The following is a 15,694-nucleotide window of genomic DNA, read 5'->3' as shown; positions in this document are numbered from 1 at the left end:
GATGATGAATGTGTGTATTTATAGATGATTTTGGGGATATTAAAAATAAAAAATAAAAAAATTCAGAAAAACGGTAAAAAAACGGTCAGATTTTTGGGATTCTGAAAATATATATTTTTTAATTTTTGGTATTATTTTCGATTTTTAAAAAAAAATTGAATTTCCAACGGAAATGCCGTTGGCCAATCAGAACCCGCCACGTCAGCTGCTCGATGCATCGAGCAGCGCCGCGCCAGCGGCAAGAGCGCAGCGGTGGACAGCGGTGCCGTGCCGCTGGCATGGACGGACGAACGGACGGACAGCGTCCTGTTCACCGCTGCGGATGCTCTTAGATTTTTTTGTCTTGGATACTCTATTTGTATGTAGCATATCCAGAAGTGTCCACACCAATCAAATTCTACTATACGATATGAAGTAATCAAGAAATTATTAGCTGAAGTATTTTTTCCTTAGTCTGATCATAAGCTTTCAATATAGGTTACGTGGTCAGGATTTGATAATATATGGAAATTTCAACCCAATATGATGATGTATTCATTGATAATGAATATAACATATAAATATATATTCAAATTTAGAGAGTAAGCCTAATCAATTAATATAGTCATATATAGATGTCTGAGAAGTATTCGCCCATTGTCGCTATTAAAAAAATACTCCATGTTTGACCCGTTTGTAAATTGTTTTCAATAAATAGAGAACAAATACATGTGTCACACAACACATCACAACAGAAGAGAGTTAACCAAAAATGGTGGCTTCTTTGTTCCTAGTTTTTTCCTTAGCCTTCATAGCAGCATGGGCTTTAGGTTTACTCTCGCGGCGAGGCCACGGTGGCAACTTGCCTCCAGGGCCTCGTCCCCTTCCGATAGTCGGAAACATCTTCCAACTCCGCGGAAATCCACTTAAGTCCTTAGCCGATCTCGCCAAAACCTACGGCCCCTTGATGTCCCTCCGCTTCGGGACTCAACTTGTCGTAGTCGTCTCCTCGCCCGAGGTGGCGATGGAGGTGCTACACAAGCAAGGCCACACCTTCTCCAGCCGCTCCCTCCCCGCCGCTGTCAACATCTACGGCTTCAACAAGGCCTTGTGGACCATGATGCCTGCCGACTCCGCCCCGTGGAAACGATTCCGGAAAATGGGGAAAGAGAAGCTCTTTTCTAACGAGGTGATACAGATATATTTATTTAGTTTATACCAATTTGTTAGAGGATACAAATTTTAATGTATAATTGATAAAGTAAAATAAATTAAAAAAAATAGTTGAAGTTTTGTTAGTTCTGAACCCCACCACATTAGAAAAAGAAACTTAAAATAAATAAATATAGATAATGAAGAGAATAATTATTAGGGATTTAATTTGATTAGGTTTATATTTCATAATATTCCATCTGTTACATGTTACTTGATGCATTTCTTTTCATAACGCTAATGCTTATCCATCAGGCGCTTCATCAAACGGAATGGCAACGTCAAGAGGCGTTGCAAAGGCTCGCCAAGCACGTGCGTGGGTTCAGCGAGCGGGGCGAGGTGATGAACGTAGGGGCGGCGACGTTCACCACCATGACCGACCTCGTGTTGTCGACTCTCTTCTCGATCCATCTCACCGACTACACCTCCCCGGATTCCGCCATGACCAAGGAGTTCAAGGAGAATGTTAATGCGTTCTCGAGGTATATTGGGATTCCGAATGTCTCCGATTTTTTCCCGATCTTAGCGCCGTTGGATCTGCAAGGCATCCGTCGGAAGATCGGGCATCATCTTAAGAAGTTGCTGGATTTTGTGGATGACAAAGTCGACAAGCGAAAGCTTGAACGGATGGACTCCGATTACCGTAAAAAGAATGATTTTCTAGACACGCTTCTTGACCTTGCGGATGGAGCTGAGTATGAATTGACCAAAGAAGAAATCAGTCTTCTCTTGGCGGTGAGTATTTCCTCTGCCCTATTTTAATAAATGTATCATTTAGAGTGGAACATCATCTCAAAAAAGGAAATGTGTTACTTAGAGGAAGTATTATTTTATAAAATTTGAAAATGTCAACTTCTAACTAATTTACTTTACCTTACCCTAGGACCTAATTATTGCGGGATCAGAAACAAGTGGAGCTATGGTGGAATGGACAATGGTAGAACTACTACTCCATCCCGACAAAATGGCAAAGGTGAAAGCGGAACTTAAGAGCGTTCTCGGAGATAAAAGCATCGCGGAAGCATCAGACATCGCCAAACTCCCATACTTGCAAGCCACGGTCAATGAAGCGTTCCGATACCACCCTCCCTCACCCCTAGTAGGTCCACGTGAAGCGAGAGAGGAAACAAAGGTAAATGGTTACACAATACCCAAAAAAACAAGGGTCCTTGTGAACTTTTGGGCAATTACTAAAGATCCCAGGATATGGAAGAATCCCGAGGTGTTTGAGCCTGAGAGGTTTCTGGGTACAGACATAGATTTCGAGGGCCAACATTTCCAGCTAATTCCATTTGGATCGGGGATAAGAATTTGCCCTGGCTTGCCACTAGCTAGTCGTATGTTGTTCTGCATGGTGGCGACATTGTGTCATAACTTTGACTGGGAGCTTCCAGGAGGGGTTGAATCCAAAGTAATCGAGAGAGAAGATGTGTTTGGATTGTCACTGCAAAAGAAAGTCTCCCTTAGGGCCAAACCTAAACCCATCAAGGTTTGATGGAATTTATCAGACTTACTCCTTGTTGTGTTGCTGAATAAATGTACGAATAAAAAGTGAAAACTATTGTAACAAGTTTCCTTGTCATTGAATTAATCACTATCATTATACGAAGATCGCAAGTTGTGCCAAACATCATTGAACATAAGTTTTGTTTAATTTTATCTTGATTTGGTTTTCCTTAATCATTCCTTGATTCTTGCCTTTGATTGAGATCTTCTTTCTAACAAAACTAATAAAGTAAAACTTACACCATTCTCTTGGTTTTCGTGGAGGAGGGAGTATGTCATTTGGAGTGGAACATCCAAAAAGTATAATGCGACATCCAGAGTGGGATGTAGGGAGTATAAGATATTCTCTATTTCAATTAGAATTATTACTTTATTATTACTGTTATTAATATGTACTATATTTGTTAAAATAATCTTGTGTGGTGGGAAGCACTTGTAGTAATAACGCAAGGAAAGTGATCAAAACAAAAATTGATTCTAATATGAAATGAAGGCTAAATCATTATCATGAGATCTGTCAATCTGATGGTCAATAGTTAATCAAAAACACGGTATGCCATTATTAATCAGTTTTATTTTATTTTATAAAATTCGGGTCTGAGGTCATTTTTAGATATCTTTAGGTCATCCTTACTAAAATGACCTAAAAATAAACTAACAATAACCTAAAAATGGCCTCCGTATGTTTGGTTTTTCGTTTTGTATTAAGATTGAGTTTTGTATAGACCACAACTTTATAACGTAATAATCTACTTATAATTAATACTACACTTTTCTTTTATGAAAATAATTTTTAATACAGAGACAAATTTTATATGTGTTGGTCGTTTTATTGGTATTTTTTCGAATGTATATTTTGTGGGTTAGGTTTTGGGGAGATTGTTTATTTATATGTATCCTTATAGTATTGTTTGCATCAAATTAATATTCTCGGTTCCACTCTAATTATTTTTTTTAATTTATTATAAAATTTAGTGAATTAAGTGGAAAGAAATTAAGTAAAAAATAAATAAAATAAAGAGAATGATATCTCTATTTTAAGAAATGCGTTATTTAGTGTGGAACATTCTAAAATGAAAATGTGTTATTTAAAATGAGAGGAACGAAATAAAATTTTTAATTTCACTCTTGTAGGTTTCATGTAAGAGAAAAAATGAGAATAGAAAAAAAGAATGAGAAAGTGTACTCAAAGCAATTGCTCAAAACATGGACCGAAGTGAACCACACATTTAACTCATAGGATTTGAGATCTAACACAACAGACCCCTAAAAAATAAAAATAAAATAAATAGCGACATTCACCTTTAGCATTTAACTTAATCACGAATGAAGTTTTTTTTTTTGTGTATAAAACACCCCCAGCCACTTAAAGGCATTTTTGCAATCACTAAATTCGTTGATACCTTATTCGCAGTTTTCAGGGTGATATGACGTAAAGCAATATATCTTTATCCATAAGTTGAGATTTTGTCATTATTTATATAGAAAAAACTTCCCATATCCATTTATTTCTAATAAGTGGTAACAAGTTATATGAAATTGAAATTTTTTAGATAATGTTTAGGAGAGAAAGTGGTTAACTCAAATTTGTTACATAATTAACTATTTAACTAAATGATATAGACTTTTAATAAAAAAATAATCTAATCGAGATTAAATCTGGATCTTTCATTTTCAAATCTAACAGACAATTGGTAGCGGAATTACTTATCTAATGCTGAATTTTAAGGACTGTAAATTTGAATGAGTCGAGGGACTCACTATTTATATATTAGTATTATAAAACTCGTCTAAAACTCTAAATTGACTTGGGAGTTTAATTACAAGCTTTCCACGTCCCACTTCTTAAATAAATAATGCAAGTTGCAAGAATAATTTGTGTATAAACTCTAGTCATGACTCATTAGTCAAGTAGAACTTATACAATTATCATATTGACCAATCATTTATCAAGTTTTATCTTCAGTGATATCCACGTAAAATATTTATAATGAAAAGATGATAATACAGATTAATACATTGAATTATGAACGCCATAGTATATTTCTAAAGGTTGAATTTAAATTAAACCACCTTATTATAACAAGGGCTGAGTCATTTTCATATATCAATTTTGAAAATTGAATAGCTTGTCCTTAGTCTATGAAGGGATTATTTTCAAACATATTTCAAAAATAATTACTTCATGTCACTATTAAAAATATTAAGTAAAGAATAACAATAATAAAGAAATTGCTTTGTTAAGTAATAGCTCCACATATTTCTGTTGGGATTTTTTTGTCTTAGTCTATGTGATATACATACAATCAAGGCGGACGCAGAAATTTTTTTAGAACATTAGCAATAAAGACCTTCAAATATGTCCCAAAATCAATCACAATTTATTTCACCATTTTTTATATTTTATTCTTTTTCATTTTTAATTCAGAAAAATAACTATATAAAGCTCACTAGTCACTACCATGCCTCGCAAGTTGTGCCAAACATTAGTGAACACAGGTTTTGCTTAATTTTATCTTGATTTGGTTTTCCTAAATTATTCCTTGATTCTTGCCTTTGAATAAGATCCACAACTAATAAAGTAAAACTTACACAACTATAAAGTATTCCAATTGTCTTTTAAATTTAGTCACAATCGGCGCGCACTTTAAAAAATGTAATGAAAAGTTGAAAAAGTTAGTGGGAAATGAGTTTCACTTTTAAATAGATTTATAATAAAATGTGAGTGAGAATATATTAGTGCAATGTGGGGTCACTACCAAAATTGATAAAAAGTGAATTGTGACAAATTTTGTGGGATGGACGAAAACAGAAATATGTGACAAATTCTCAAGGACGGAGGGAGTAAAACTTAAACAATTATTATTACTCTCTTTGTCCCATTCTAAATGGAATATTTCTTAATCAATACGGGATTTTATGCAATGTTATTTTGAAAGTTAAGTTGAAAAAAAAAAGATAATAAAGTAAAGAGAATTATGTTTCTATTTTAAAAAATGTGTCATTTAGAGTGATATCCAAAAATTAAAATATGACACTCTATTTCAATTAAAAAAACTATATACTTCATCCGTTTCATAAAAATAAAAATTATTTTTTTAGTCCGTTTCCTAAAAGTAGAAACTCTCAATTTTAGAAAATGGACCCCAGAATCCATTAACATTAATTCCACTACTTTTTCTCCTCGACTCTTATTTTACCTATTTTTTCTTCTCTCTTTTTACTTTACCAATTGTGTATTAAAATTAGTGTCATTTCCATGAAGTGTTATTAAATACTACTCCACTAAAATAATCTCCAAATTTACGTCGGTGTTACGCCAATGCTTATAATTAGACGCTTCATCAAACAGAGGGACACCTTCAAGTGACGTAGCGAACTTGTTGAGCATGTGCGTGGGTTCATCAAGCCTGGCCAAGTGATATTTGCCACCATGACTCACCATGTTTAACAAGGGAAGGGACAACAATTTTACACAAAATATTCTTGTTTTATGTGAAAAATCTTCCGTCACAACACAAAACCAAATACGAACGATCTTGTTCTCCTCATCGTTGCCTTGATAGCAGCATGGGTTAGCGTTGTTCTCTCCCAGTGTGAAGCTCATACTCCACAAGCGCGGCCACGCCTTCTCGAACCGATCCATCCCCGACAAAATGCTGGAATTACTACTCAACCCCGACAAAATGACAATGTTTAGTTAAAGCAGAACTCAAGAGTGTTCTTGGAGATAAAAGCATCATGGAAGGATTCGACATACTTGCAACCCACAAAAATATAATCAATCTAATCTATTTTCTTTTTTAATGGATCAAATTCTTATTATAGCTCTGTATTTATATTAGAGTGAACTATACTATTAGTCCTGACTTTTGTTAAAGTTACACTAACCTAATTTTTTTTATACTACTTGAGTTTATATTCTACTTTATATTCTCATTTTAAAGATACTTAAATCAATTTTTCAACGTTAGGATACTTGCATAGAGATATTCAACATTTCAACTTTTACTTTTAAAATATCATTCAATTATTTTTGAGAAATCTCGCATTATATTATCAAAGACTATTCGCAATTTAAAAAATTTTCTTCCGATTGGCAGATGAATATTTTATTTTCTACTCCCTTTCACAAAGTACCTACTACCTATTTATAACAGTATTATTGAGTATTGAGGTCACCAAAACTGACTGGTGGATTGTTAATAATATACAAATCTTTGACATTTAGATCATCTCACAATCTAATTTTAAATTCATAGTTTTATGATAATTAGTCATAATCACTCCCCTTTAACTAAAATAATCACATAACTCAATCTTAGATGGATAATCATATCACAATGAGCCATGTCAATCGAACGACATTCTAAGCTTATTAAATTTATAATGGACGCTTCAAGTTTAAAAACTAATCTGTGTGCATGCAAGTGGTGCATGTCGTGACTAGGTAGTAGGCACAGAATATAAACTCAATTCACAACTAATTAAAAAAAGTAAAAGTTAGACGATATTCGTGCAATTTAGGAATACTCAATCCAATCCATAAAAATATGACCAATTTTTATTATCAATACTAGAGTGTATTTTACATTTGGAGTTAATTTCAGTTCTTAATTTGGGTTTTGGCAATTTTGAAGTAAAATTCTTTGGCATCATCAATGATAAAGCGATGTCACCATTTAAGAATCTTTACAAATTCTGTAACATATTCCACATAAGGACTGGATTTGACAAGTCAAATTGGGCCTGACTCACCCGAAAATGGAACCGGGCTTGAATGGGCTCATGGATTGAAAACAGTCTCAGTTAAGACTTTTTTTAAACCCATGATTTCCAAGCGAACCCATGGTAATATAATGTCCACTACCATTTACCTTATATTTTAATTATATTTACTCTATGCATTAAAATTAATTTTTTATTGCTCTTTGGATTTGACTGATCCAGAACATCAGCTCTAGAATTTATTGGGTTTGTGACTTTAGATGGCTCGCAATTAGTAAGAGATTTCTTACTAATTGTTCAGATTTTTATATAAACAATATATTTTCGTGTCTAATCATCCCTTTTTCTTTTCTCATCCTATTTACATTAAATAATGGCAGAGTCAATGTAATCAAGTGGAACATTTCAACTAAGTTGACTGGCTTTGCAAGTCAGTGAAAGACAAAAGAGACTCTCTAAACAAGATCAAAATGTGCTGTGTTCTGTTTGTGTCATTTTCATATAATCAATTTTATTTGAATTTATTAGTAGTATGATGTTTTTATATTACTCTCAAGTCGCAAAGAGAGCCATTTCGCAAATAATTAAGTCCGCCACAAAATAAATAAATGGCTATTCAATAGTTTGAACTTTGAAGATCCATTCTTAAATAGTAGTAGTACTGTTAGAAAACTTTGAAATTTGAAAGTTCAAATATCCATTGAAATTATACACAAAATTTGCAGTGACTGCTTCTAGAATGGTGGAACCATCTGTATTCAATTGATGAGATTTTTTTTTTGTATTTTAATTAACACTTTCCAATTATTTTCACAATAACATAGGAGTAGTATTATTTTATCCCATCATTTAGACTATTAAAATTTCGTAACTTTATTTTGAAAATCCAATAACAGTTTATACTCAATTTTTTTGCTAGACACTTTGTGGAAAAATTTGAAAGCTGAGCACCCTTGTGCAATTATCTTAAGATCGAGACATTTTGTTAGTCATTTTCATTGAAACGCTAATACAATGAGATAAAAACGAATATGTAACACACAGTTATTGAATTTCTAAAGTGAATCTTTAAAAATCATGGGAAGAATTAAAAAATCCGGCACTCCAAATAAACAATTAAGTTGAATTATATTACTAACATTTTCTAGTTTTATTGCGTACAATAAATACCGAAGAAACACACAATTCACAAAACATAAGAAACCAAAAAATGGCCACTTTTCTTCTTTACATCGCTGCCTTGATAGCAGCATGGGCCGTAGTTGTATTCTCACGGCGGAGGCGAGGCAAGTTCCCTCCGGGGCCGGTTCCCCTGCCGATAGTCGGAAACGCCTTCCAAATCCGCGGGGACCCACACAAGTCCTTCGCGGAGCTGGCCAAAACCTACGGCCCTTTGATGTCCCTCCGCCTCGGGACTCAAAACGCCGTCGTCATCTCATCCCCCGAGGTTGCGATGGAGGTACTTCAGAAGCACGGCCAATCCTTCGCGAACCGATCCATCCCCGACGCAGCCAATAACCACGGCCACGAGAAGGTCTCGTGGAACGTGATGCCCGCGGACTCGGTCGGGTGGAAAAGAATACGGAAATTGGGAAGAGAGAAGCTCTTCTCTCATCAGGTAATAAATTTATGATTGTTTCATAATTGTACAAAAAATGTCACCATTGTTTTATGGTTTGTGCGCCACAAGTAAAAAGTTAACGCCATTTAAATACATATAAGAGAATGTACTATATTTAAACATGTATGAAACTTTTAGTATGATTTATGTAAACTTCAAACTTTTTGTACTAATATGAAACAAAGGTAAAACAGAGTCATGTATTTACCCCTCGAACTGACAAAATATCTATTTGCATATTAAAAATATTAATAAAATTATATTTGTGATCAGGCGCTTCAACAAACCGAGGGCCAGCGTCAAGAGAGGCTGCGGAAGCTCGCGGGGGCGGGTGATGAACGTTGGGGAAGCGACGTTCACCACCATGATGGATCTGGTGTTCTCGACACTCTTCTCGATCGATCTCACTGACTACGGCGCCGCGGATAAGGAGTTCAGAGAGCATATTAATTCCTTCACGAGGTATGCTGGGGTTCCGAATGCTTCGGATTTCTTTCCGGTCCTTGCGCCGTTGGATCTGCAAGGGATCCGACGGAAGATCGGGTATCATCTTGGGAGCTTGCTAGATTTTGTGGATGGCATAATCGAGAAGCGAATTCGTCAACGGAGGGATTCCGATTACCGGAACAAGAATGATTTTCTGGATACACTTCTGCACATTTCGGAAGGAACTGAGTATGATTTGACTATCAAAGAAATCAGACATTTCTGTGTGGTGAGTATCTTTAATTAGAATATTAAATCCACAAGCTTCAAGTATGTAAAACAACGTCATTTAGTCTCATGCTGAAACCGTTATCATAATTTTGGTATCATCTCATTCTAACTCATTTACTTTTATATTAGGACATAATTATTGCAGGAGCCGATACAAGTGCAGCTACGACAGAATGGGCAATGGCGGAATTACTACTCCACCCTGATAAAATGGCAAAGCTCAAAGCTGAACTTAAGAGTGTTCTCGGAGATAAAAGCACCGTGGAAGGATCCGACATCTCCAAACTCCCATACTTGCAAGCCACAATCAATGAAGTGTTCCGATGTCATCCGGTTGCGCCCCTATTAGGTCCCCGTGAGGCCGGGGAGGACACGCAGGTAAATGGCTACACAATACCCAAGAATGCAAAGGTAATTGTCAATTTTTGGGCGATTACAAGAGATCCAAACATATGGAAGAATCCGGAATCATTTGAGCCAGAGAGGTTTTTAGGTAAGGATATAAATTTCGAGGGCCAACATTTCGAGCTGATTCCGTTTGGATCAGGGAGAAGAATTTGCCCTGGCATGCCACTAGCTAGTCGCATGCTATTCTGCATGGTGGCAACGTTGTGCCATAACTTTGATTGGGAACTTGAAGGGGGAGTTGAATCCAAACTACGACAAAGAGAAGATGTGTTTGGACTAGTACTGCAAAAAAAATTCCCCCTTAGGGCCAAACCCATCAATGTCTGATGGTTTTTTTTAAGACTTTTATGAATTAACTTCCTATCCTATGTGCTGCTCAATAAATTTAAGAATATAAAGTAAAATATCCTTCTAATAAGGGTTTCTGAACCTGATTAAATTTAGCAAATTAAACATGTTCATCATAAATTCTAAAATATCATACTATACCTTTCCTACACATTACAACTAAAATCTGGACCATTGAATTTCATATTTAATGTCAAAAGATAATAAATAATAAAAATAAATGTTAACACCATCAACTGTTGATATCGAATTTTGAAATTTAATAGTCCAGATTTTAATTTGTAGTTTATAGTTTATATGAAAGATGTAGTTTGGAGTATACTAGGGGATCCATCCTACCATATATATAATGATAAAAAAATACTCCCGATTATAATAAATGTTAATCTTTGTCAATAATAATTTTAGCGTAGTAACCACTAATCGTGAAATGAAGGATCCTGATTATATCTAGATTTATATAATTTTCACTTGCGAATTTATTATTGATAATGAAAAATAATATTTACTGTAGTGACAATATATAAAAGGCGAGATTATTTTCAATTTGTTACAAATTATTATTGATAAAGACAATATTGTAATTTTTTTTATTAAAAGCAAAACTCATTGGTATTTTCAATCTGATACAATATTTTTTATTGACGAAAACAACATTATTTTCCCCTTTTCAGTTTGAAAAAAAATTCAATATCCTCATAAAATTATCTTTAATTTGATATATGCATGGTGAAAAAGTAATTTAAATTCATTGAGTTACGTAAAATTAAAACTTTGAGATACAATGTGTATGAAAGAAAAAAGTGATTAGCTTTAATTTGTTACATAATAAACTGCACAATGTTTCTCCTGGAGAAAAATATCCTCAAAATGATATGAACTTTCAGTGAAAATGACAAGAATCTAGATCAAGATCATTCATGTTTAAATCAAATAGTATAAATTAGTAATTGAGTTATGAATGGGAGTTTTTAGGATAAGTTTACTTTGTGCATTTGAATCGGTCTCACTTCTATTTTTTTAAAGTCGTCTAAACTGAATTGTGAGTTGTTAATTTACAACCTTCCACACCCAATTTATTATAAAAATAAGCAAGAATAATTTGTGGTTCATGAAACTCAATCCATGACCAATCAATAAAATAAATATCACACATTGACCACTCATTATTCATTGAATTTTATCTTTTGTGATATCCAACATAAAATATATATTTGAAAACTATGTATACAGACGCATACTTTGAATTATGAACGCCGCATAATATATTAAATATAAAGTTTGAATGTGAACCACCTTATAATAAGGGTAGTGTCATTTTCATGTAATTTTGTAATTTGATGAGCTTGCTCTTAGTCCATGGAGGGCATTTTTTCAAATAGAGCCATTTCAAAAATAATTAAGTCACTTAGTCTATCAAATAGAGCCATAATTAAGTCATTATTATAAATATCAAGTAAGATTCACAAAATAAAGAAATTGCTTTTCATTCGATAATAAGTCCACCTATTTCAGTTGACTCCACACGAATCCCTCCGTCTGCCATTTATATATAATCTCATTTTGACTTGACACAGATTTTAAATATTGTTCAACTTTGTGAAGTAAAATGTTAAAAAAAAGTTAGTAGAATGTAAACCCCATTTTTATATATTAATTTTATGAAGGTTAATGTAATGATTAGTTGAATGGTAGGGTCCAATACCTAAAAGGAAAAGCGCAAATAGGACTTTAAATCTCGAACATCTTGAAATGGCAAAATGAAACACATTTTTTTACAGGCGGAGGAAGTAAGTATTAAGGCCACTTTTCTAGTTGATCATAGGTTTGTTGATATGTAATCCACCGTGCAATCTTGGTTCTAAACAATATGTGACGTGACACGTGATACATATAATGCAAAATCAATATTAATGCACAATTAGTAAGTAAGAGAGAGCAAAAGAAAAAGTAGGAAAAGTTATGTTAGTTGATTGTAGTGTCTACTTCTTAAAATATAAAGTTTAGAAAGTTTCTATTTTTAAGGGACGAAACATAATAGAAATAGCTTCTATTTTTAAGGGACAAATGTAGTATAATGCAGACTAATACTTTGTCAATACTGCAATCCTTCTATATCTATAATGCAAATTAAACATTCTATGTCTATAATGTAAAAATAATTGTCTATAATGCAATTCGTCCATATTTTATAATGTAATATGCGGAAATCTATCTACATTGTCCGCTAATGTTTTTATCATATAATATTTATAATTTTGCATTATACGTGTCACATGGCAGGATGAGGATCATAGTACGTTATGACTTTAAGATTAGTTATTTTTTAGGATTATTGTTCACGACAAACATTGAATTGATAAAGTATGAAAGACAAAGAGAAATATAGTCTCATTCTCGTGATAATGCACAATTAATAAAGTATGAAAGACAAAGAGAAATATGGATAAAATAAAAGAGATAGAAAAAATGGCTAAAATATTTTTATAAATAAAATGTGAAAGAAAAAGAAAATTGAATTTATATTTCGTGAATGTTGATAATATTTTTATATGATATTTACTTAATATGTCTACTATTACCATGCGAATAACAATAAATATGTTAACATTTAAAATTATACATGTGTTGTGTCAAAAATGACACATAATAAATAATTGAAAAAACTGAATGTGAAACGCTAATTTAAAAAAGGAAAGGCAAGGTCTCCGATCAATGTAGATTTGTGAAATAGCTCGCTCAGGCCGCTTTAGTCCAGAAAACTTGGGCACAGCGCGGTCAGGCCCAGGCCCACAACTGAAATGGGCTGGGATTAGTTGGGTTGCTTTCCGTGAATGTTGTCCCAGCCAAGTCCAACTCCACATGGTAAGTGGACTGATCAGTCGGACAAGGCTAGGGTAGGTTGGGTTTTATATATTCTTTTTCATGAATTTTTAAAATTTATCATTTTTCAAAAATATTTTTAGTAAATATAAATAGTTATATTTCAAGAATTAAACCATTATAAGATTTTTATCTACAATTGAAGTTCATATATACTGTACATATCGGTTGAATGGTTTTAGAATTATACTTAACTATATTATGTTCGCGAATAATTGACTCATATTTTCTTTTATGTCCGTCCATCAATAATTTTATCTCTTACCTTTTATCAAATGGGCCCACATTCCACTAGTTCTGATTTATCACATTTTATTACAAATTTCATATATAAAAAATAATGTTTGCATTCCACTAATTTTATCCACCTGCTTTCTTTCATTTCTTAAAACCTAAGCCAAGATAGAATAGGAAAATTAATTGAGAACGATAAACTATTACTCCCTCCATCTCTATGTAGTAAAAGACTAAAAGCGATTCTTTCTGGCACGAGTTTTAAGAAAATTCTACTATTAAATCAGTTAAGTGAAGGAGAATAAAGTAGGAAAGAAAAAAAGTATAGAGATAAAGAGAGAATAAATGAGAATCGTGCATTTATTTTGGAATTTGGGAATACTGAACTTTGAGGTTTTCTTTTGAATATTTGGACTTTGAATGTTTGTTGGATTGAGTAAGTTGTAAATTTCGATCGATTGTTCTTGTGTTTTGAAAACTTTTAACTTTGAGTTATTTACTTTTTTTTAATATTTCAACGCTTGGAATAAGCAGGTCGTAAATTTTTTAGGATTAAGCATATTATAAATAGGTTGTTTTTATTTTTACAAATAAAAGAATAACAAAGATCAATGTAGTGCAAGTGGTTTGTTGGAAATCTTTCTCAAGCATGGGCGAGATCAAATCCGAGCAGCAATGTTTTTAAATATGTTTTTTAATTTTGTTCCGTTGGTTAACCGGAACCGAATTGACCCAAATTCAGTTAAGAACAGAACCGAATCCATTTCAGTTCCGGTTTCGGTTCTTCATCGTCGGTTAATTACAATTCGGTTACCCGATTAGGTCTGTTCGGTTAACCTGCCCTAGACAAACTTATATAATTGGACTTCTGATGTTGCTATTATTATATATATTATCATGATGTTTGAAGTGGCTTAATATCATGATAAATATATAACATATACTCTCCATGTCCCATTAGAAATGAAACGTTTTCCTTTTTATTTTGTCCCATTAAAAATGAAACTTTCCTAAAATGGAAACATCTCTATCTCTACTTTTTCATCTCTCTTCATTAACTCACAAAACAACACTACATAAAAACCCGTGTCGATTCTCAAATATTGCATATTTAATGGGACGGAGGGAGTATGATACAGTTCTAGAATATATGACTTGGAGGCTAAGCAAGTTATTATCTTGGTTTTATTTATTTCCTAGTCAATAGAATTAGTAGATGGAAACAATTGATGCAAAAATGTATGAGAAAAAGACTTAACGGAGAATTAATCAAAGAAACCCTAGTTTCTGTGAAAAATGAAAATAATATTATTAATCAGAGTCTGTCTTTTAAGATCAACAATGATGCCTTTATACAGGCAAAGAGAAATCCTAAACTTATGGAAAGAAAAATAACTAAACAGAAACTAATCAAAAATAGCTAAGGAAAATAAGCAAAAAAGGAAAACCTAATTTAGTATAAGGAAAAACAATCCCTCCTAATATTTTCCATATACTAATTCTATTAACTAGGAAATAAATAAAACCAAAATAATAACTTGCTTAGCCTCCAAGTCATATATTCTAGAACTGCATCAAATGGTAAGTAGGTCTCACATTTCACATTTTATTATTAGACCAATATAAAGAAGTGGATCTCACATTCCACTAACTTTTTCAACCAACTTTTCTTTACATTTCTTAAAACTTGTGCCCACTCCAAGAGTGACAATTAAGTTGGGACGGATAGAGATGTCCAAGGTTTTCTTGAACCGGAACCGTCATATTTGAACTGCGGGCCGGTTCCGGTTCCAAACTTTACGAACCGAAATCGTGCCGTAACCGCCGGTTCTGGACGGTTTCAAACCGGAACAGTGAAAAACCTCCAAAAAACCGTGAAATCTAGCCGGAACCGCGAAAAACTGCCGGAAAACCGGCGGTTCGGAACCGGAACCGTGAAATAGCTTCACGCTTCGGTTCCGAACCGGAACCGCCAGTTTACGAACCGTGGGCATGTCTAGGGACGGAGGGAGTATTAGTAAAATAAACTTTTGATAATAAGTATTGAAAATTAAAGTA

The 15,694-nt window shown here is 33.5% G+C and overlaps 2 protein-coding genes across 2 annotated transcripts; both read left to right on the top strand.

The window, feature by feature from the left end:
- The first annotated feature begins 738 nt into the window (after positions 1-738).
- LOC121759934 (carnosic acid synthase-like) lies at positions 739-2,800 on the top strand. The gene is made up of 3 exons (XM_042155514.1): positions 739-1,168; positions 1,447-1,926; positions 2,075-2,800. The coding sequence occupies exons 1-3, from the start codon at positions 752-754 to the stop codon at positions 2,684-2,686; spliced, it is 1,509 nt and encodes a 502-aa protein (XP_042011448.1). The 5' UTR covers positions 739-751; the 3' UTR covers positions 2,687-2,800.
- Positions 2,801-8,610: 5,810 nt separating this feature from the next.
- On the top strand, positions 8,611-10,654 carry LOC121761842 (carnosic acid synthase-like). The gene is given in 4 exon segments (XM_042157529.1): positions 8,611-9,043; positions 9,320-9,369; positions 9,371-9,761; positions 9,893-10,654. Coding segments are annotated over 4 exon segments (1,455 nt in total). The 5' UTR covers positions 8,611-8,635; the 3' UTR covers positions 10,499-10,654.
- Positions 10,655-15,694: the final 5,040 nt, after the last annotated feature.

Source organism: Salvia splendens, chromosome 13 (assembly GCF_004379255.2).
Source record: "Salvia splendens isolate huo1 chromosome 13, SspV2, whole genome shotgun sequence".
NCBI classification, from domain to species: domain Eukaryota; kingdom Viridiplantae; phylum Streptophyta; class Magnoliopsida; order Lamiales; family Lamiaceae; genus Salvia; species Salvia splendens.
This window is presented reverse-complemented; position numbering and strand designations above follow the sequence as displayed.

What these genes read in the sequence shown, in the direction of transcription:
- LOC121759934 (XM_042155514.1), top strand. Translation starts at nt 752, where the DNA reads ATGGTGGCTTCTTTGTTCCTAGTTTTTTCCTTAGCCTTCATAGCAGCA. An exon ending in AGAAGCTCTTTTCTAACGAG is followed by an intron (nt 1,169 to 1,446) that starts GTGATACAGATA and finishes CTTATCCATCAG; the next exon opens with GCGCTTCATCAAACGGAATG. An exon ending in AAATCAGTCTTCTCTTGGCG is followed by an intron (nt 1,927 to 2,074) that starts GTGAGTATTTCC and finishes ACCTTACCCTAG; the next exon opens with GACCTAATTATTGCGGGATC.